Here is a 19901-nt window from a genome sequence, read left to right as displayed (position 1 = left end):
TAATTGATTCACTTTCATTTCTTGGGTCTTAAGGATGTATACCTAATTGCCATGTGAAGGTTGGTGCGCTGGAGGTCGTATTACATTTAAGTGCGGTCTGTGCTATATGTATCTCGCTTTCCTTCAGCGATCCGAAGAGACGGCAACTCACTGACAACTTAAAATTCCATTAGGTTGTTTTAACGGATGAGCACTCCTCCAAAGAAATTCATCAAATATCAATGATCGAAATTCATTGTAAGCCTGCATCAAGGATTCCTTTTTACCAAATCATGAATTACAACGTAGGTGTTTTTACTCTTCAAGGAATCATGAATAGTTCAAATGCGGAACCCCGCATGAAGACGGCGAAACAAGAGTATTGTAGACCTATGGACATGCCGTGTGGGGAGCTATGATTACACATCCTACGAGTATACAAGATGCACATAGCGGCCTCGCAATATGAGCTATTGTGTTCAGCTCCTATGTAATTGTATTTTATTCGCAACAGATCAATGAGAATAGCGCAAGGAATAAATGCAACTGTGCGCATCAAACTGCGAACATCTGTTGTCAAAAAGACTGTAATATGGTGCGCACTGTGTAACTTGCTCGAATTGACTTTGACTCTGGAAATATCTGATTTACCCATTGCAGTGCATGAGACTGTTTTCACACTACAATATGAATTCCAGGACTACCAGAGACAGACAAATGCTTTTTTTTTCAGTTTTTATCTAGACGCAGCTAGATCTCGGCGATGCATGCTAGTTTTCTAGTTTTCTGTGCGAATTCTCTTAGAATAAGGAAAATTAACGGTGATAAAACAAGTAGAAATGCAGGTGATTGGTGCCAGTTTATCCACGCTAAGCTTTTTTGCAACTGGTAGCATTTCCTTGAATGTATTTGTTTCGAACCTACGTTGGCCCAATGTGTTTCTGCTCAGCGAGAGTTACAGAGAGTAACGTACGGTTCGACAAAAGCATTCGTCTATCTTCTCGATATGTCGCGTGTTTGTGGCTCCTGCCTTTCGCGCACGTGTTATTGGGGACAGGATATTCTCCATTGACTACATTCATGGAACATCCCCCATGGGACAGTAGTGCTATCTCTTTGCGGCTTTTGTATAATTGCTATTGATAATAATTGAAAATTAGACGAACACTTAAGCACTGCCGTTAACACTACGACGCGATAGCGTTTCACACACACGGACGGTGTAATTTCACTTTTTTAATTGTATAACTTTCATCTGATTTTTTTTTTGTCTATTTTATACGCCAATACTTAGAATCCTTATCATCAGCAAACATTAGTTTCCCATTCTAAGCAGGTTGACAACTTTTATCTCATTTTCTTTCTTTTTCAAATTTTTAAATGCAATATTTATTCAATTACACGCTCAACATTTTCTAATTATCCTGATCAAGCATGGTCTTTTCATTTTAGGCACTGATACTTTTGAACCCCCTTTTTCAATTCATTGCTTTTATTTTCAATTCATCCATTAATCAATTAACTACAGTGATTTCAATACCTTGACATTCCTATCACACACCAATCAATCACCATCACAAGATTTACAAAATAGCATGATAAGATTTTTTTACGCAGCCCCCGATAATTTCCGTCTCTTGGGGCCGACTACTACTTCTACGCCATCGACTTTTAGATCGATCGAGCTCTATAATGTATCGCTTATAATAAGGAAGTTAGTAAATTCGGCAGCCGGAAGCCCTTGAACCATGGAGGCCGCTGCAGCCCAGTTCACAGCCCCTGCTTTAACGGCAGGGATATCTAGAGCTGCGAATCAGCGCCTCTCAATATTCGGTGATAAGAATATCATTGTTTGGGGCCAATACTTTTAGTATTTTTGTGGCCACCCTCATCATACCCACTTTCTTGTGCCCGGTAGTCTAAATCATCGTCATTCGTATGGGCGGAAGTTTTGCCGGCTTGGTGAGCCCAGGTCTTATGAGGCAAACAGATGTCATGTTTTACTGCGTATTACGATACGCTGAGAGCAAGAGCAGAGGTCCGGCCATGACCCTCTCCCTGCGTTGGCGTCGTTTACTAGCGGTTGAAGTGCCTTACACTCCATATAACACGTCCAATCGTTTAATTCCCTTCTTTACATGCTACAGCAGCCAATGTCATATTTGCTGTGAATTTTTTGCCGGTAGCATTTAGTCCTCAAGCACACACCCCTAAGCTAAAAATTATACCAATACCTTTGGAATTCTCACAAAATGTCTCCCTGTGAAGTTTAGTACCAGCCGAACTACAAATCTCCATCTTCGGTTTTTCCAGCATTCTCTTTTGCCAACGGACATTTCGTGAAGATAGAACAATTTGCTTCAAGGTATTTTTTCAATAGTTTTCTTCCCTATGACATTTGTATCTAGTTTCAAGTCGTCCACAGTTCTCTTCCATGTCGTGTCAATGATGCACAGTTAAACGTACCTGAAAATCTTCGCCGACCAACGCTTCTTACTCATTTTCTACAATCTTTCTTCATCACAATTGAATTGCCTTTATTTCCATAAACTTACAATTTATGGCGGATTTAAGGAGAAAGTTGATCACGGCAACATGACGGGCCTTAAACCTTACTGAACCTTAATATTCGCCTCCCACGCTAATATCTAGAACTGCCTCATTGGTAGCGGCTCCATATGCCGCGAAAAAACAACTATACCGATTGTCCTCTGCTTTATTTAAAGTTGTGACAGATCCCAAGCACAGCACAGCGTTAGCAAACGTCAAGTAAGGTAAAATTGCACCTTTCCAGAGCAAGTGATCTTTTATGACAGCTGAGTTTCTTTTTTACTTAATTTATAATTTCCTGTCTGTGATCACGGCAAACAGAATGGGAAACGTAGAGCGGCACCTGAGAACACTTACGGCACAAGCGTGTCGCCCGCTTTCTCAAATCTCCGGCTAGTGGGAGTCGGCACGTAGCGGTAGTACGGAAACTTCGTCACCATTGCATCCAGGCCTGCAAAGATGTCCTCCACGGCCTGGAAGACGCGGAAAGCCGGCAAATCTCTCCAATTCTGTTTCTCCAGAAGCCCCAGCCTTCTTCCGAGGGACACCGCCGTGATAGCTGTGCCGTGAGGGGAGAAGGCAGATTGCAAGAGTTATACTGGCGAGATAGCTACGGCTTCCATTGGGATAGCATAAAGTTAAAAGCAAAATAGAAAAAAAAACGACACAATTTCATTGAAAAAACGCTGATTTCAATTGAAATTTTCTTGATTTTGCTTCGTTAAATATATCGACAATGTGTATCCAATCAAAGGACGCAAACGCCTTGCGGCAATATATATATATATATATATATATATATATATATATATATATATATATATATATATATATATAGGGAGGGGGTTGAAGCTCGAATGGGTCCGGTAGGGCATAGACTTAAAGTAGGTGACACACGGTAGAAAAAACAACACTGTTTTGTTTTTTCTACCGTGTGTCACCTACTTTAAGTCTATATATATATATATATATATATATATATATATATATATATATATATATATATATATATATATATATATAACTAACGCAATTAGACGCTTTTCGTAATCTATGGCGGGCGCACATAAAAATTTGGTATATTCCACGGGCATCACACAACATTAACATTCAGAAGAATAAGGCAATGCTGAACAGCTTGGGAAAGAAACAGCAGTTTAAAACCCGTAGCGAATGATTGGAAGTGGTAGGCGAATATATGTCTGCTTAGGACTGGTTGTGACCGTAGATCCGGACCACGAAAGGGAAATAACTAGGAGAATAGGATTGGGATGGAACGAATTTGGAAGGTACTCAAACATATGACTAGCAGCTTACCGGTAACAGTTAAGAGGAAAGTGTATAACAGTTGTATCATACTAGTACTGACCTATGGTGCTGAACGATGGGGGTTAACGAATAGGATTCTACTTAAGTTGAGGACAACGTACCATAGAACGGAAACTCACGTTGCTGACATTCTAGCCTTAAATAAGAAGAAATCGGCATGGGCAGGACATGTAGTTCGAAGAAAGGATAACCAAGGGTCTCTAAGAGTAATCACTTGGATTTCAAGGGAAGGTAAGCATATCAGGGGCGGCAGATAAAATGAGGTGGGTAGATGAGAATACGAAATTCGCAGGGGTCAAATGGCTGCAGCTAGCACAGAACCGGATTAATTGGAGGACAATGAGAGAGACATTCGCCCTGCAGTGGGTATAGTCCGGATGATGATGATGATAATGATGGGCATCTTTGTGCTTTAATACCGTTTCTTGGGCTAGTTGGTTCATATTTCTATTGTGAAAAACTGCGCCGAAATAAACACACCACAAGACAGAGGACGGGACAAAGGCGCTACTCACAACTGAATTTATTGAAACCCACGAGTGATCTTATATAGGCGAAGTTTCCAAAGGGAAAGAAGGATGGGGAGAAAGATAGGGGAAATCATCAAACGACCATCGAGAACGCAAGGAAAAAAAAAAACTCGGTTAATGGATAGCAGAATCTAAAAACCTAATTTCGGAGGCCAGAAACCTAATTTCGGAGGTTTTTAGATCACTCGTGGGTTTCAATAAATTCAGTTGTGAGTAGCGCCTTTGTCCCGTCCTCTGTCTTGTGGTGTGTTTATTTCGGCGCAGTTTTTCACAATAGATCTTTGTGCTAGCAAAAGGCAGCTTACTACAGCTTAAAAATAAATCTGCGTCGTCACACACGTAATTCGATGTAAAATAAGGGGTGCTCCTTGAAGACAACTGAGTACATTCCAACAAATGATAACGGCAGCAGTGAGCAACACTGTACAGTGGGTGGAAAAGTTTAAAACGTTTGCGGCGATAAAGATGCCCGATCTTGAACAAGGCTGAGTAAATCGAATTTCTGTGGGAGTCTGTCGCAAATTTCACGCAGTCAGACTCATGACAATGATATTCTGAACACCAAATTTTAAACACAATTTAATGTGTGCTTGGTTTTCGATATTCTCTGAAGAAAAAAAAAATAAGTCTAGATAAGCGTCTATTAAGCGCTTATGAGTGGTTCTACACTCTTATTTGTACCTTATCTACTTATTACTATTACTTTTTAAACTATAAATTTATGATTTACTTTTATTTCGCTGATAATATTATTACGAAGTGGCGATTGGCAAAATTAATTTATTTACAGGGTTTGTGAACGTCGCGAAACGGTCAACGAACGGTCAGCCTCTCAGCCGGCGTGCCTCAGCTCTTCCTCCTCTTCACCTTCATCCTACTACTTGGAGCGTCACGTGTCACATCCCCAATTCGACGGAAACTCAATCGCCCGCTAGCAACTACATTAATCATCAGTTCGACGGCAAGGTAAAAGGCGGGCGACGTCTTGCCCACAGCGCTGCCTGTGCGACGTGCTGCCACAGCGTGGACACAGTGTTGCCCTTTGTCACTTATGCGTATAATACTGCCCAGCACGAGATCACCGGGTAATCACCGTTCTGCTCGACGCTCGCTCGCCATGCACCTTTCTTGACATAATTCTTCCATTACCAGCCACCTTGATACATCCATTTCAGACTCTATGCCATGCAGAGGAAGCGCGCCGACTTGCTCGCCTCAGAGCCCTCAGCACACAAGGTCGAATTAAGACACGCTATGATGACGACCGCATCACATTCACGTATGCTCCCGGTGATTAAGTTTGGCTCTGAACCCCTCTGCGGCGGGGCGGCCACTACCGGAAATTTATCTCCACGTACACCGGTCCCTTCGTTATTCTCGAGCGTATCAGTGACGTTAATTACGTCATCTCTTAAGTTACCTGGAGTCATCTAACTGATGATTTATGTAGTTGCTCGCGGACGAGCTCCCCCTGAACCGGGGGAAGTGACACGTGGTGCTCGCAACCAGTAGGATGAAAAGGAGAAGGAGGAAGAGCTGAGGCAAGCGGGCTGAGAAGATCACCAGCGTAGCCGCCAGCTGTGTCTGGTCACTTTTCCCGTGCTAAGGCTCACGACGTTGGAATCCTTGGCCTCTTGTCAGCTTCCTGAGCTCGCTTGACGATTGGCTAAGTATTGGGTTGTTGGTCCTGGTTTTGTCTATCCCCTTTGCTTCTTTTGTTCTCTGTTGACTAACGCACGCGGTGACGTTGTCAATTTAAGGTAATGTCGACGCAGTCCCCCGGCCAAGGGCGCTTCCCTTGGTCGGCTTCCCTCCTGACCGATGATCTGCCCTTGGAAGCTTTTCAGAGCTCCGGTGTCCGCAACATCCCTGTGGCGCTTGTTCCTAAGGATGGTGGCACCATTAAAATGAACAACCCAGGAGCTGTTCGAGCTGTCCTTCAGGAAACCACTTTTTTTTAGTCGATATTTATTGCCTCAGGGCCTCAGTAGGATATGAGATGAAGGATGAATGAATGATTAAATGCAACCACTTCCTTCCACGAAGGAGTAGCCGAGGTGCGCCAATTTGGTCGCGGCGGGATTCTTTGCCGTTCACCAGACCTGTCATGTATGAAGGATCTGCTAAAATGGTCTACTTTTGCATCTCATCAGATAAGCAGTTTTATCCCTTCAAACCTGGCCTGCGCGAAAGGCCTAGTCTGAGGTGCAGATTCCTTATTAAGTCCAGAAGAAACCCTTGACCTTCTTTCCACGGCAGGCGTTGTTGCGGTTTATCGCTGTATCCGGGAGTCAATAATGTTCGTGTGCCGACAGAATCGGTTATTGCTACATTTGCAGGCACAGTCTGCCCATCAGAGGTTAAAGCGTGGGCTTTAATACTCAGAGTAGATCCCCTACTATCAAAGCCTGTGCAGTGCAACAACTGCTGGCGCTATGGCCATACTGCTGGCGGTTGCAAATCCACTTTGCGGTGTTGCAAATGCGGCGATGCCCATAAAGCACACTTATGCTCTGTTCAAAATGCCAAATGTTGTATTTGCGACGGACTTCACTCAGCAAATTCTTTGGAATGTCCTTCTAGAGCACATGAAATGCAAATTCTGGAGATTATTGACCGCTAACGCTGCTCGAGGCGTGAGGCAATTCAAGAAATTAAAGAGAGAGCTCATGGGTATGCAGATGTGTCAGCCCGTTCTGGAGCATCATTAGATTCCTCGATGTCTAAAGCCATAATAACTGCTGTGGAAGCAACCATGACCAAAATTGTGGATAGGATTGTGACAACAGTGACACAATGCATATCCAACGTCCTGGCAGCTCACATTTCTCAGGCTGTGCAAACTGCTACGGTTTCTCCTACGGCACCTGGTCATTCACTATCGGTGCAGCACTAATTAGCTGCAATGTCTTGCTCGCAAAATGAGTCTCTTTCCGCATCACCTATGCAAAATTCCGACAAGTCAGACGAAGCTCATGATGCAGATATGGGAGAGACAGATACGCGAATTCTAAAACACAGTGAATCCCCGTTGTCAAACCCGTCATCACCTCGCCCATAGGCAAAATCAAAAAAGCAACAGCTAGGCTCTAAACCTAAGGAAAACATTTTGGGGCAGGCTGTTGCTGCTGCCCGGATTACATAACCATGGCAACGTTAAAAATTCTTCTGTTTTGCAAGAAACTTGGCTTACAACTGAAAAACATTTTCACTTACAAAATTATCGATCATTCCGACAAGATCGGCAGTCAAGAGGTGGTGGGTCACTAATTCTAGTTTCTTCAAAATTTTGTCATAGGGCTAAGATTTTTATGTTTAATAATCTACTTTAGATTCAGAATTATTGGCTTTAGATTTTGAAATTCCAGGGTTCAGTCCGTTTACATTAGCCAATGTTTATTTCCCTCATGGTGTTCAGGGCACCAGATCTCTAGACCACCTACTAGTCAATTGTCAAAATTCGGTTATTTTGGCTGGAGATTTTAATTCGCACCATGTTTCGTGGGGGGTTACAGGACGGATCCCTGCGGCAAGCGTCTGTGGGATTGGCTTTCAGACAATAACCTTAACTGCATGAATTTTGCCTTACCAACTTTTGTACGTGCTCACAGTCAATCCGTGATAGATTTAACTTTTTCAAGCACTAGTGTTTCTATACTAAATTGGTCGACAGTTGATGGTGGCACCTCTAGTGACCATACACCTATTGTTTTTGAGGTTAACTGCCGCTTAACTCCGCCGACATCTCAGTTGAGATCATACGTTAATTGTAGCCAGTTTCACTCATATTCGATTTCGTCTCTTGAGTCAGTGGTTGAGGCTACGGAAGAGTTAAAATCCCAAACATTATGCCAGGCTATTGCATCCTGTCGTAATAAGTGTGAATTCCGTACGTGCATCTAAAGGCAATACATCAACAAAATGGTGGAATGTAGATTGTTCGCGTGATTATAGAAGAAGAAAGGCTGCATGGAAGAAGCTCCTTCACAACCAGTGCCCCAAAAATTGGCATGATTATAAATGTTTTGCAGCTACATTTAAACGCACAGTCGTACAAACGAAAGATAATTATGATACTGAGCAATTCAATTACTTTTCACAATCTAATAACCGAAATGCACTTTTCAGGTTTTTAAAATCACGGAAAAACGTTTCTGTCTCAGAAAATTTACCCTCATGTGTTTCGACTCTTAACGAAGCTCTTAAAACAGTAGAAAACATCGCTAAAGGTTTAGAAAAGCGTTTTTTGTCAACACTTCCCAAATACCCTATGTTTGTAGGCCCAGTAGATACGGTTAAGGATGTCCTTAAAATTACACTTTCTCAGCTTTCCTCGACTGTAATGACACTGCCAGCTGCTACGCCTGGCCCTGATGGAGTAACGTCAAAAATGTTAAAGATCCTCTTTGAGGTGTCTCCAAATTCCTTGCTAGAATTGGTAAATCACTCAATTATTCATTCTTGGATACCTGGTGACTGGACACTAGCCAAAGTGATTCCTTTACTGAAACATAATGGTGGTGGCTACACTTTGGACATTATCAGACATATATCTTTGACATCAAACTTTGTAAAATTAATTGAAAGGGTCGTACTCCAACGGGTTACCGAGTTTGTGGAACAAAAACATATTCTTAGTCCCTGTCAAAACGGATTTCGCGCAAAATGTTCAATATGGAATGCAAATACCAAACTTGAGAGTCGAATTCTTCTTGTGCGGCGCAAAAAAGCTGCATTGGTGACTCTCGATATAGAGAAGGCTTATGATAGTGTAGAGCCCCGAATTTTTTTGCACAGATTAGAAACTCTACGTTTTCCACAATATTTAATTGAGTGGATATCTACATTACTAAAAAACAGACAATTTTACTGTTCATTGAATGGAGTGCATTCTGGCAGATATCAACAAACCAGAGGTGTCCCTCAAGGGGCAGTTCTCTCGCTCGTGCTCTTTAACATTTTAATGAGTTCAATTCCCATTCATCAAGATGTTCGCACGTATGTCTATGCGGATGACATCGCGTTCCTTACGGCTGCACCTGACATTCAATCCCTCAACAGGCGCCTGCAATCGTATACCTAAGCTCCCTTCAAAATTGGTTATGTGACTTAAGATTTACATTAAACGTTAAAAAGTGCGCTTTCCTTGTTTTCCAAATTCAGGATCCGGTAAATCTTTCTCTAACATTTAAGCAGGAAATGATTCCTCAAGTTAAATATCTAGGGGTAATTTACGATGATCATTTGGCATGGAGGGATCACACTGAACATGCTGCAGCGAAGGGGGCTTGTGCTGTGTGTATGTTGCGCAGGTTAAGCAATCCAAGGTCTGGGATGCGGCGAGACGCACTTTTAATGATTTATGTTATGTATGTCCGCCCAATTATAGAATGTGGATCTCTGTTATTTTCTGGCTAACCTGCTTACAAAATTCGTCCGCTTGTTCTTTTAGAGCGGGAAGCGCTTAGATTATGCTTTGGGCTCCCCAAATTCGTGGCTAATAATGTATTATACCTTGAAGCCCGAATACCATCGTTGTTAACTAGATTACAATTCTTGACTGTGCAGACGTATCTAAAAACATATGAATCACAAGTCCACCGCTTCCTATCAATTTTTTGTTGCGAGCCAGACTCCTTTTTTGGAGTCAGATGGCCTCTATTTCATACTCCGCAGGTAATACTAGTGCAAAACCTGTTACAACCTTTGCACGTAGTTCTTTCTAACATCCTTCCAACAAAAGTAAGTGCATCGTCGGTTCAAATTGTCTATGATGACATTTTCCCAAATAACGCAAAACACTTATCACCTTACATTTTAAATGGTATATTAGAAGGTCATTTACAAAGTCTTCCCGTTAGCATAATGATACCAACTGATGCTTCTCAATTTCATGAAAAGGCCGGCGTTGGAATATACTGTCCGCTTTTAGACTGGGTTTTTTCAGTCCGTCTTCCGGATTTTACCCCAATTTTCCAGGCGGAGTTGCTGGTGGTGGTGCTTCCTCTGCGCAAACTAGACCCACCATACTCAACAGTGGCTGTAATTACAGACTCTTATTCCTTGTGCTTGATGCTTTCTTCGAATATGGATTAGCAAATTTTAAACACCTTTCTTTCATTGCTCCCCTCACATTTTAGTCTCATACATATAGTGTGGGTACCAGGCCACAGTAATGTGACAGCCAATGAGGTTGCTGATAGACTAGCTAAAGAATCACTGAATGGCCCTGTGTTGCCCATCCTCCCGGCAACAGCGTACATAACAGCAGCACGATTTCGAAGGCGTGCCTTATTAAGCACGCAGTCTGAATCTGTTTTATCATCGGATGCCTACCTGCATCTCAAGTATTCCTGGAATAGGAAATCATGTCCATCAAGGCAGACTGAGGTCTCTCTAACCAGGCTACGCTGTCGTATTCCGCCCTTAAATTTCTATATGCACAGGTCTGGTTTGGCGCTTTCTCCCGTCTGCGCATTCTGCGGGGAACCGGAAACAATAGATCATTTCTTGATATTTTGCCGCCATTTTACCATGATGAGAAAACAGTATTTAGAGAAGCCGTTACAACAGCTGGGTCTTAATTTGAGCAGCCAGATTTTATTATCGTTCGGTGCCACCATGCTTGGGTACAGCCACAGGCCGGTTTTTAACGCCATTCAAAACTTCTTAATAGAAACAAAGCGTCTACCTTGATAATATGCTTTGAATTTTTAATCTGTACATATAAATCTTAGTATTCTCCTACTGCATGCGTTAGTATGTACTCTTTTTTATTTTGGTTTTTCATATTTACATTTCCTTCTCTATTCCCTAACATTTATTTTTATCTAATATCTCTGCCCCCCAAATCTTGGCCGATCCCCCTGTGTGGGTATGTGCCATCATATTAGAGGAGAACAACAACAACAACAACAAGCTGACCGGTCGTTGACCATTGGGCGACGTCACCTCCACCGGACACAGGCGTTATTTTTCTGGAAGCGGCAAGACAGTGGCGGCGCGGCGACTGTGAATGGCGTCGCTCAATAGGCGGCATGAAACTGCGGTCAGAGGCGGGTGAGTCGTTTCGGAGGATTCCTTGTCGCAGAGGCCGGGAACAAGGGGTTTTCTAGTGCTGGTAGTCATGAAACCCCATCGAAGATAGGCCAGAGGGACTAGCGTGCGGACGCGGATGTTAGTCATATTGATCCCGACGCTGGCAGTACCGAGACACGATCCCACGACAGCCACAAAGGTAACACCCGTAGCCGCACGATGACCTTTTGGTCCGGGAAAGTCATTGTTTGGGCTGGTAGTAGCGGCGAGGTGAAGGAACGGCAAAGTAGTTCGAAGGGTGGTAGTATTTTCTCGGCACTGCTGCTTGGCCTTCCACAGAGCGGCTTGAAAACGCATCCTGGAGAGGGTCAGCTGCGGGATCGCTGTTGGTGTTATGTCGCGGACGATTGCAGCTAGGTCTGGCCCAGCAGGGCAGTGATTCAAAACGTAGTGGCTGCAGCACACATTGATATTAGCCGGTGTACTGACGGTAGAACTGGAATTTCTCGGCCAGTTCTTCTTGGACAATCCGCCGGATGAAAGACGCCATGTCATTCATGTCATCATGGTTGTATCTCGACACTAGCAACAATTGGAACGTTGAAAATACCACCGAACTTGGGGCAATACGCCGAGTCTCTAACGCCTCAAACGCCTTGCAATAATGAACGACTCCTGACGAAGTGGCGAGGTTTTCTTTTGTAATTAAGAAATTGTGCACGTCTTTAGCAATTCCTTTCAGAAGGTCACTAACTTTATCTTTTTCCGTCATGGCACGGTAACAGTCCTGCAAGGCTCTAGGACTTCTACATATGGTGCAGATCTCACCTGGCAGCTGTGCTCGTTGGCCAAGGGTTTGTTGGCTTTTTCTTGCGAGACAAGAAGTCACCGACGCGCCTTCTCAGTTCCTCTATGAAACAGTCCGAAGTGGTAAAAGAACCTTTGTGGTTCCCTTACCACAAGAGTGCAGTGCCTGCAAGAAAGAACAGCACATTTGCCAACTGCATGCTCATGTTCCAGCGATTATACTTGCTTAGTCGTTGGTAATATGTGAGCCACTCAACATCCTCATCAGACGTTCCAAACACGTAGCGGCTCGCGTTGATGCGGCCAGGCCCTTATCTGTTCAGGGCAATCCCGAAGAGGTTGTTGGCTCGTCCCAGATGTTCCTGCAGACTGGTCGTTTTCTCCCGAGGTATCCATAGTGGGCAACGATGGCGGCAGCGCGGCCAGGCGTCAGCTCTTTCAGATGGATGATGGGTCTAGGTTCGACACCCAGCACCTTCACCAAATGCTACGAAGTGCCGATTGGTAAAACTCGTTTATTTATAGGGTGTCGGTACGTCAACGAATGGTCAACGAATGGTCCGCTTGTCAGCTCGTGTCTCTCCACTCTTTCTTCTCTTATCTTCACCCGACTGCTTGTGAGCGCCGAGTATCAATATGTATACTGTAAGGTATTATCAAAATATATAAAGAAAAGCAAGAAGGCCTACAAGCTTCTTTGCAGGCATCCAGTGTGTCCTTATAGCTTACTATATTGTAAATGATGCCCTTCGGGGTGCTTTTTCTGAACATTTTATCTGGTTCAGTAGAACGATGCGCATCACATCCATGTTTTCTGTCAGAAAAAATGGGGCTGTCGTGAATTCGCTAGAGCTAGAATATGCACAGTTGCTCCAAAGGTGAAAGGCAGTATGCAAAATATTAAGAAAAGCCTGATACGGACCCTTATATTGCCTTATCAGACTTAATACGACCGCACTGACATCCCATAGTGTCTAAAATGCGATTTCTTTGAAAGTTGATGTAAGGCACCAGAGTAACGCTTTTTTGAATGACTCGGTGCGTTCGCTGGAGAAACCGGCGCCAGATGGAAAATCCGAGAAACTTCCAGTAGCAAGCGCGGCCGATTACGTATTCCTGGCCGCCGCTCTGCGCCTCATCGCCTCCGTCGCGCAGTGGGAAGCATGCGTGGGCCACCGTGCCTCCTCACTCCCGCAGACACGAGTGAGAAGGCATGGTGGTCCACGCAAGCGTCCGATGATGCAGACACGGTCCTCCTAACATCGTCTCCTTGAGAAGGCCGCGCGTGCAGTCCAAGGCTTCCAGAGAATTCCAGGTCTCTAGCGTAGCGGAGAGAAGCATAGCTCGAGAGAGAGGTGTTCGTGCCCTCTCCCAATACCCCTTTGACATCTTGGAAGGTTTGGTCGCGGTAATTTGAGTCAGCGCCGCATGGCGATAGTCGGTTTCTGGGCGAAGTTCCGACCGCGGTAGAAGGCAGACGCCGGCTTAGCGAAGTCGGGATAGGAGAGCTATGAGGTCAAATTTCAATTCGTGGAGCTGCGCTTCGATTACAGGCAGCTTCTGTAGTGCAAGTGCAGTCATTTGTCTTTTGTAAATATCTTTCTGCACTCTGTGTTGTCCTGGTTGATAAAGTTATTTCATCTGTTGTTGTTGGCCTGTTTGCATCAACTCCGTCGTCCTTCTTCTCCCTTTGAATGCCAGCTACACGCCACCCGCCAAATCAACAGGCACCCAGAATAGGCGCATTAAAATAGAAGAGACAGCGGTGGCGTAGCGGTAGAACATCCGCCTCGTATGCAAGAGGACCGGGGCTCAAATCCCGGTGCCGCGCAATGCTCCACCGGAAAAAAAAAATCCGCATGTCGATGGAATTGCATAAACAGGTTTGGGGTGCGACCTGATGCCGGTGAACACCTCCGACAACGCACTCCCTCACCAGAACAGGAGTTGGCCACCCTGGTGCAGTAATTAACCTCAACCTCTCATGATAAGCTCCACAAAACCCCGGCCTTGAGTCACCAACGGCTGCGGAACAACTGACCACGGCGGCGGTCAGACCTGTGACGCAGCAGGGGGTGCTAAGAATGCCTGGCTCCGCTGGACAGGCCGCCATTGGAAACTGACCCTGGCAACGTTTAATGCTAGACCCCTAGCTAGTGAAGCTAGTTTAGCAGTGCTGTTAGAGGAACTAGAGGGCACGAAATGGGATGTCATAGGGCTTAGTGAGGTTAGGAGGCCGAATGAGGCATATACTGTACTGAAGGATGGGCATGTACTGTGTTATCGAGGTTTACCAGAGAGGCGACAACTAGGAGTAGGTTTCCTTGTCGATAAGTATATAGCAGGTAATATAGATGAATTCTGTAGTATTAATGAGAGGGTTGCAGACATCGTAATTAGGCTTAATAAGCGGTATAAACTGAAGGTTGTACAGGCCTATGCACCTACATGTAGTTATGATGACCAGGCAGTTGAAAGCTTCTATGAAGATGTAGAATCGGCAATGCGAAAAGTAAAGACGCAGTATACTGCACTAATGGGCAATTTCAATGCCAAGGTAGGGAAAAAACAGGCAGGAGACAAGGCAGTAGGTGACTATGGCATTGGTTCCAGGAATAGCAGGGGAAAGTTACTAGTTGAGTTTGTAGAGCGCAATAACTTACGAATCACGAATACCTTCTTCAGCAAACGGAACAACCGGAAATGGACATGGAAAAGTCCTAACGGAGAGACTAAAAATGAAATCGACTTCATAATGTGTCCAACCCCCGCCATTGTGTAGGATGTAGAGGTAATCGGGAAAGTGCGATGCAGTGACCACAGGATGGTGAGGTCCCAAATTAGCCTAAATCTGAAGAAGGAACGCAACAGATTAGTAAGAAAGAAACCCATCAACGAATTAGCGGTGAGAGGGAGGGCAGAAGAGTTCGGAATCTCGCTACAGAATAGGTATTCAGCTCTAACCGAGGATGGCGACATTACCCTAGAAGCAAGGAACAATAATTTCGGAGATATCAATACTGAGTGTGCGGTAGAAGTAGGCGGTAGGATAGTTAGAGAGGATACCGGTAAGCTGTCTAAGGAGACGAAAGATTTGATTAATAAACGCCAGAGTACAAAAGCTTCCAATCCAACAGACCGGATCGAATTGGGCGATATCAAAGCTAATCAATAAGCGCAAGGTGGCCGATATAAGGAAGTATAACATGGAGAAAATTGAGCATGCTGTAAAGAACGGGGGAAGCCTTAAAGCGGTAAAGAAGAAATTGGGCATAGGAAAAAACCAGATGTATGCGATAAGGGACAAGGCGGGCAACGTCATCACGAATATGGATAAGATAGTCAAAGTAGCCGAGGAGTTCTATACAGCTCTCTACAGTAGCCAAAGTAGTCAGGACTGTAATGAGATTGGCGGTAGGGAAAAACAGTCAGACGTTCCACCAGTGACGAAGGACGAAGTCACGAAAGCACTAGAAACTATGAAAAGGGGGAAATCAGCTGGAGAGGATTGGATAACTACAGATTTGCTGAAGGACGGGGGGGGGGGGGGGATATCGTGCTAGAAAAACTGGCCACCCTGTATACCCAGTGCCTGGTGTCATCGACGGTACCGGAACCATGGAAGAATGCAAACATTATCCTCGTTCATAAGAAAGGGGACTGTAAGGACCTTAAAAATTACAGACCAATCAGCTTAGTGTCTGTTACGTATAAGGTATTTACTAAGGTAATCGCTAATAGTACCAGGACAGCCATAGACTTCAATCAAGCAAAGGATCAAGCAGGGTTTCGGAAACGGTACTCTACTATCCATCATATCCATACTATCAACCAGGTGATAGAAAAATGCTCGGAATATAACCAGCCCTTATACATAGCATTCATTGATTACGAAAAAGCATTTGACTCAGTTTAAACCTCGGCGGTGATGCAGGCATTGCGAAATCAAGGGGTAGACGAGCCGTACGTGAAAGTGCTGGAAGATATATATAGTGGCTGCACAGCAACCATAGTTCTGCATAAAGAGAGTAAAAAGATTCCTTTAAAGAAAGGTGCTGGCTAGGAGGCACAATCTCCCCAGTACTATTCACAGCTTGCTTAGAGGAAGTATTCAGAGACTTGGAATGGGAGCAGTTAGGGATAAGAATAGATGGAGAATACCTCAGTAATCTGCGATTTGCTGATGACATTGCCTTGCTAAGAAAATCAGGAGATGAACCGCAAATAATGATTGATGACCTAGACAAGAAAAGTAGAAAGGTAGGCTTGAAAATCAATATGCAGAAGACTAAGGTAATGTTCAACAGCCTCGGGAAGGAACAGCAGTTTACATTAGGTAGTGAAGTACTGGAAGTAGTAGGCAAATATGTTTACTTAGGACAGGTAGTAACCGCAAATCCGGACCATGAAAAGGAAATAAAAAGAAGAATAAGATTGGGATGAAGCGCATTTGGCAAGCACTTGCAGATTGTGACTAGCAGCTTAGCGGTATAGCTAAAGAGGAGAGTATATAACAGTTGCATCTTACCTGTACTCACCTATGGCGCTGAAACGTGGAGGCTAACCAAGAGAGATCAACTTAAGGTGAGAACAACCCAGAGGGCTATGGAACGAAAAGTGATAGGGGTAACATTAAGAGATAGGAAGCGTGCAGAGTGGGTCAGAGAAATAACTCAAGTTACCGACATTCTAGTGGAAATTAAGAAGAAGGAATGGACATGGGCAGGACATGTAGTGCGAAAAGAGGATAACCGGTGGTCGCTTAGGGTAACAAACTGGATTCCAAGTTAAGGAAAGCGGAGCAGTGGGCGGCAGAAAGTTAGGTGGGCGGATGATATTAAGAAGTACGCAGGGGTCAATTGGATGCAGCTAGCACAGAACCGGGTTAAGTGGAGGAATGTGGATGAGGCCTTCGCCCTGCAGTGGGTATAGTCAGGCTGATGATGATGATGATGATGATGATGATGATGATGATGATGATGATGAAAATAGAAGAAAAAAGAACACAACGAACTTGATTTTGCTATTGATTTACTCTTAGGACATTTTACATGCGTGATTTCGCCTAGTGCGGCCCCTAACAGCCATGGAATGTAACAGCTGGTTAGTAATTACCGCACCTCAACTTCAATTATCAGAATAATTCTGATAGGCGGCCGTTCTCAGGTGGTTTTCTAACTCCAGTTCTTGAAGGACGCCGTGTTTCGTCTCCCAGTGGGCCCTGGCTCTCGCGAGAGGTAACTGGCATGAACAGCCCTGATCGGACGTAGGGTTGTGCGACGTCACGCGGGCACATGACATGACCAATATGGCAGGTGCTGCCAGCTCTGCTTCTCAGTCTGGATTCAATGTTCAATGGTAAGGTGAATTGAGCCGAACCCCATTCCAAAACTTTCACGCTTCCATTAGGTGACTTAGGTGTACTTTCGCATTGCTTGGTTAAAGCGGTTTTATATGATGATCATTCAGATAATGTGGTATCTTATTACCGCATGCTAATGAGTGTATGCGAGATTGTCGAACCCCCCCCCCCCCCCCCCCCACACACACACATATATATATATATATATATACATATGACACGGTACAAGATACTTAAAGGCGGTTGGTTTGTAACTGCAACTGCGGCAGGGGCTCGCAATAACTCATCCTCTCCCGCGTGAGAAAGCGGTTAGCAGTAACAAACGGCTTGCCTGAAGCGTGTCTTTCTCGTTGACTAGTAAATGCAGCGTAAATATCCTGTATGACTGATTGCTACATTTTGTACGCTGCGCATCATGGCGTCCTCTTTGTTGCTTTTGGGCACGCCAATCTCCACTACTTAGTAGCAACACTGTCTTTCTGTAACCGAAATGTTTCGAAATTGACTGCAGTAATTGTCGGCGCTTCTTTTCAAACCGACTGTAGCATGCTTACATTCCAAAGCCCATCTGTTCATGATGATGTTGCAATCAGCCACATCGCCATTCTCGTCACGGGAGGCTGTTATCAGGTCGAGTAGGTCGCTGACAACCTGCCCGATTCCGTCGGCATAGGTCTGCACTGTTCGAGGCCGCAAGGTGCTTGGCTGAAACATGGTGCGGATTTGGCGCCACTCTTCTCCTTGGCTGCAGAAATCACAAATCATATACAGCATAAGCGAGGTTGGAAAAGTAATACCACCTACTTAATTAGTATTTGTATATAAATTTAGCACCAAACTTTGCAACAACTTACCAAATACAATAAAAGAAAGCAATACCTTTCTTGTGTTAAAGAATCCTAAGACGGAGGGTTAAGATGAGTTTCTTTTGGGTGTGTCGATTTTGTTGTTTATTTCTGCTGGCTTGCGAATAGACTTTGGTGCACTGAATTTGTGTAAATGTTTTGCTTTTGTGTATACACTTGTTTACCTACATAAAGGTGTCAACGATAGAAGCATTGTCTAAACTGTATATTGTTATTGTGAAAACATTCTGCAAAAATGGTTATGTAAATAATTTCTCATGCCTGTTAATTACTCTGAATTATTTCTTGTATGGATGTGAACTATCGCTTTTATGTTTGAATTGTGGTGTTTAACGTCCCAAAAGCGGCTCAGGCTATGAGAGACGCCGTAGTGGAAGGCTCCGGAAATTTCGACCACCTGGAGTTCCTAACGTGCACTGACATCGCACAGCATACGGGCGCTTAGGGATACATGCTGTCACGTACGTGTCTTCTATTATATATCTGAAATAATAGCAATAACACAAATCATGTTCTTTCAACATGCTACAGAAACAATGGCAGCTAGCGCCTATCATTCATGACGTCTTCCAGGACAGCTAGGCAGATGGTCGCGTAGTACTACAAAAATATACCAATATTCGTCACTTCAATATTAGTGTTTTGCAGCAAAGTGACACTTATACAGAGCGGAAGGTCAAGTGTAAATGACCTCTAAGGCATGTTTTAGATGGGCAAGAAGAAAGTGTGGCAGGTGCTACGCTTTTCTTATATAAACCATTCCGTTAGCGGTCACTTCATGTTGTTGTTGTGGCTGTAGGAATAAGGAAAAGAAAATGCACGGGCCTGTAGCTGAGCCACATCCGCTGCTTCTGTTTGATTGATTTATAGGAAGGGAAAGGCGCGGTAAATGTACCACTTGTTTTTTGTCGACACCTCAACCGCGCCGTAAGGGAAGGTAGGAAGGTGGAAGTGAAAGTGGAAAGAGAGAAAGGGGAGCCGTAGTGGAGGGCTACGAAGTAATTTCGGCCACCTGGGGATCTTTAACTTGCGCTGACATCGCACAGCACACGGATGCCACTTCGTTTCGCCTCCATGGAAACGCAGCCGCCGAGGTCGGGTCCGAACCCGGGAACTCCGGCACGCCCCGCCGGGGTGGTGCAGTGGTAAGACGCCCGACTACTGTGCCGGAGTTCCCGGGTTCGAACCCGACCTCGGCGGCTGCGTTTCGATGGAGGCGAAACGAAGTGGCGTCCGTGTGCTGTGCGATGTCAGCGCACGTTAAAGATCCCCAGGTGGTCGAAATTACTCCGTAGCCCTCCACTACGGCTCCTCTTTCTCTATTTCCACTTTCATTCCCACCTTCCTCCCTTCCCTTACGGCGCGGTTCGGGTGTCCACAGAGCAAGTGTGACAGTTACTGCGCCTTTCCCTTCCTGTGAACCAATTTAACTTAACTCCG

General features: G+C 44.5%; 1 protein-coding gene across 1 annotated transcript in view; it reads right to left on the bottom strand.

The window, feature by feature from the left end:
* The window catches only part of LOC146174623 (putative cytochrome P450 49a1), a 70217-nt gene that overhangs the window by 27671 nt on the left and 22645 nt on the right, over positions 1 to 19901 (bottom strand). Inside the window, exons 3-4 of the mRNA XM_084585033.1 lie at positions 18150 to 18340; positions 2887 to 3088 (exon numbers count right to left, since the gene is read on the bottom strand). Of these exons, the coding sequence (XP_084441159.1) occupies positions 2887 to 3088; positions 18150 to 18340 (393 nt within the window). The remainder of the gene's footprint in view (positions 1 to 2886; positions 3089 to 18149; positions 18341 to 19901) is intronic.

Source organism: Amblyomma maculatum, chromosome 11, assembly GCF_055883805.1.
Source record: "Amblyomma maculatum isolate TAMU_Amacu chromosome 11, ASM5588380v1, whole genome shotgun sequence".
Lineage (NCBI taxonomy): Eukaryota > Metazoa > Arthropoda > Arachnida > Ixodida > Ixodidae > Amblyomma > Amblyomma maculatum.
This window is presented reverse-complemented; position numbering and strand designations above follow the sequence as displayed.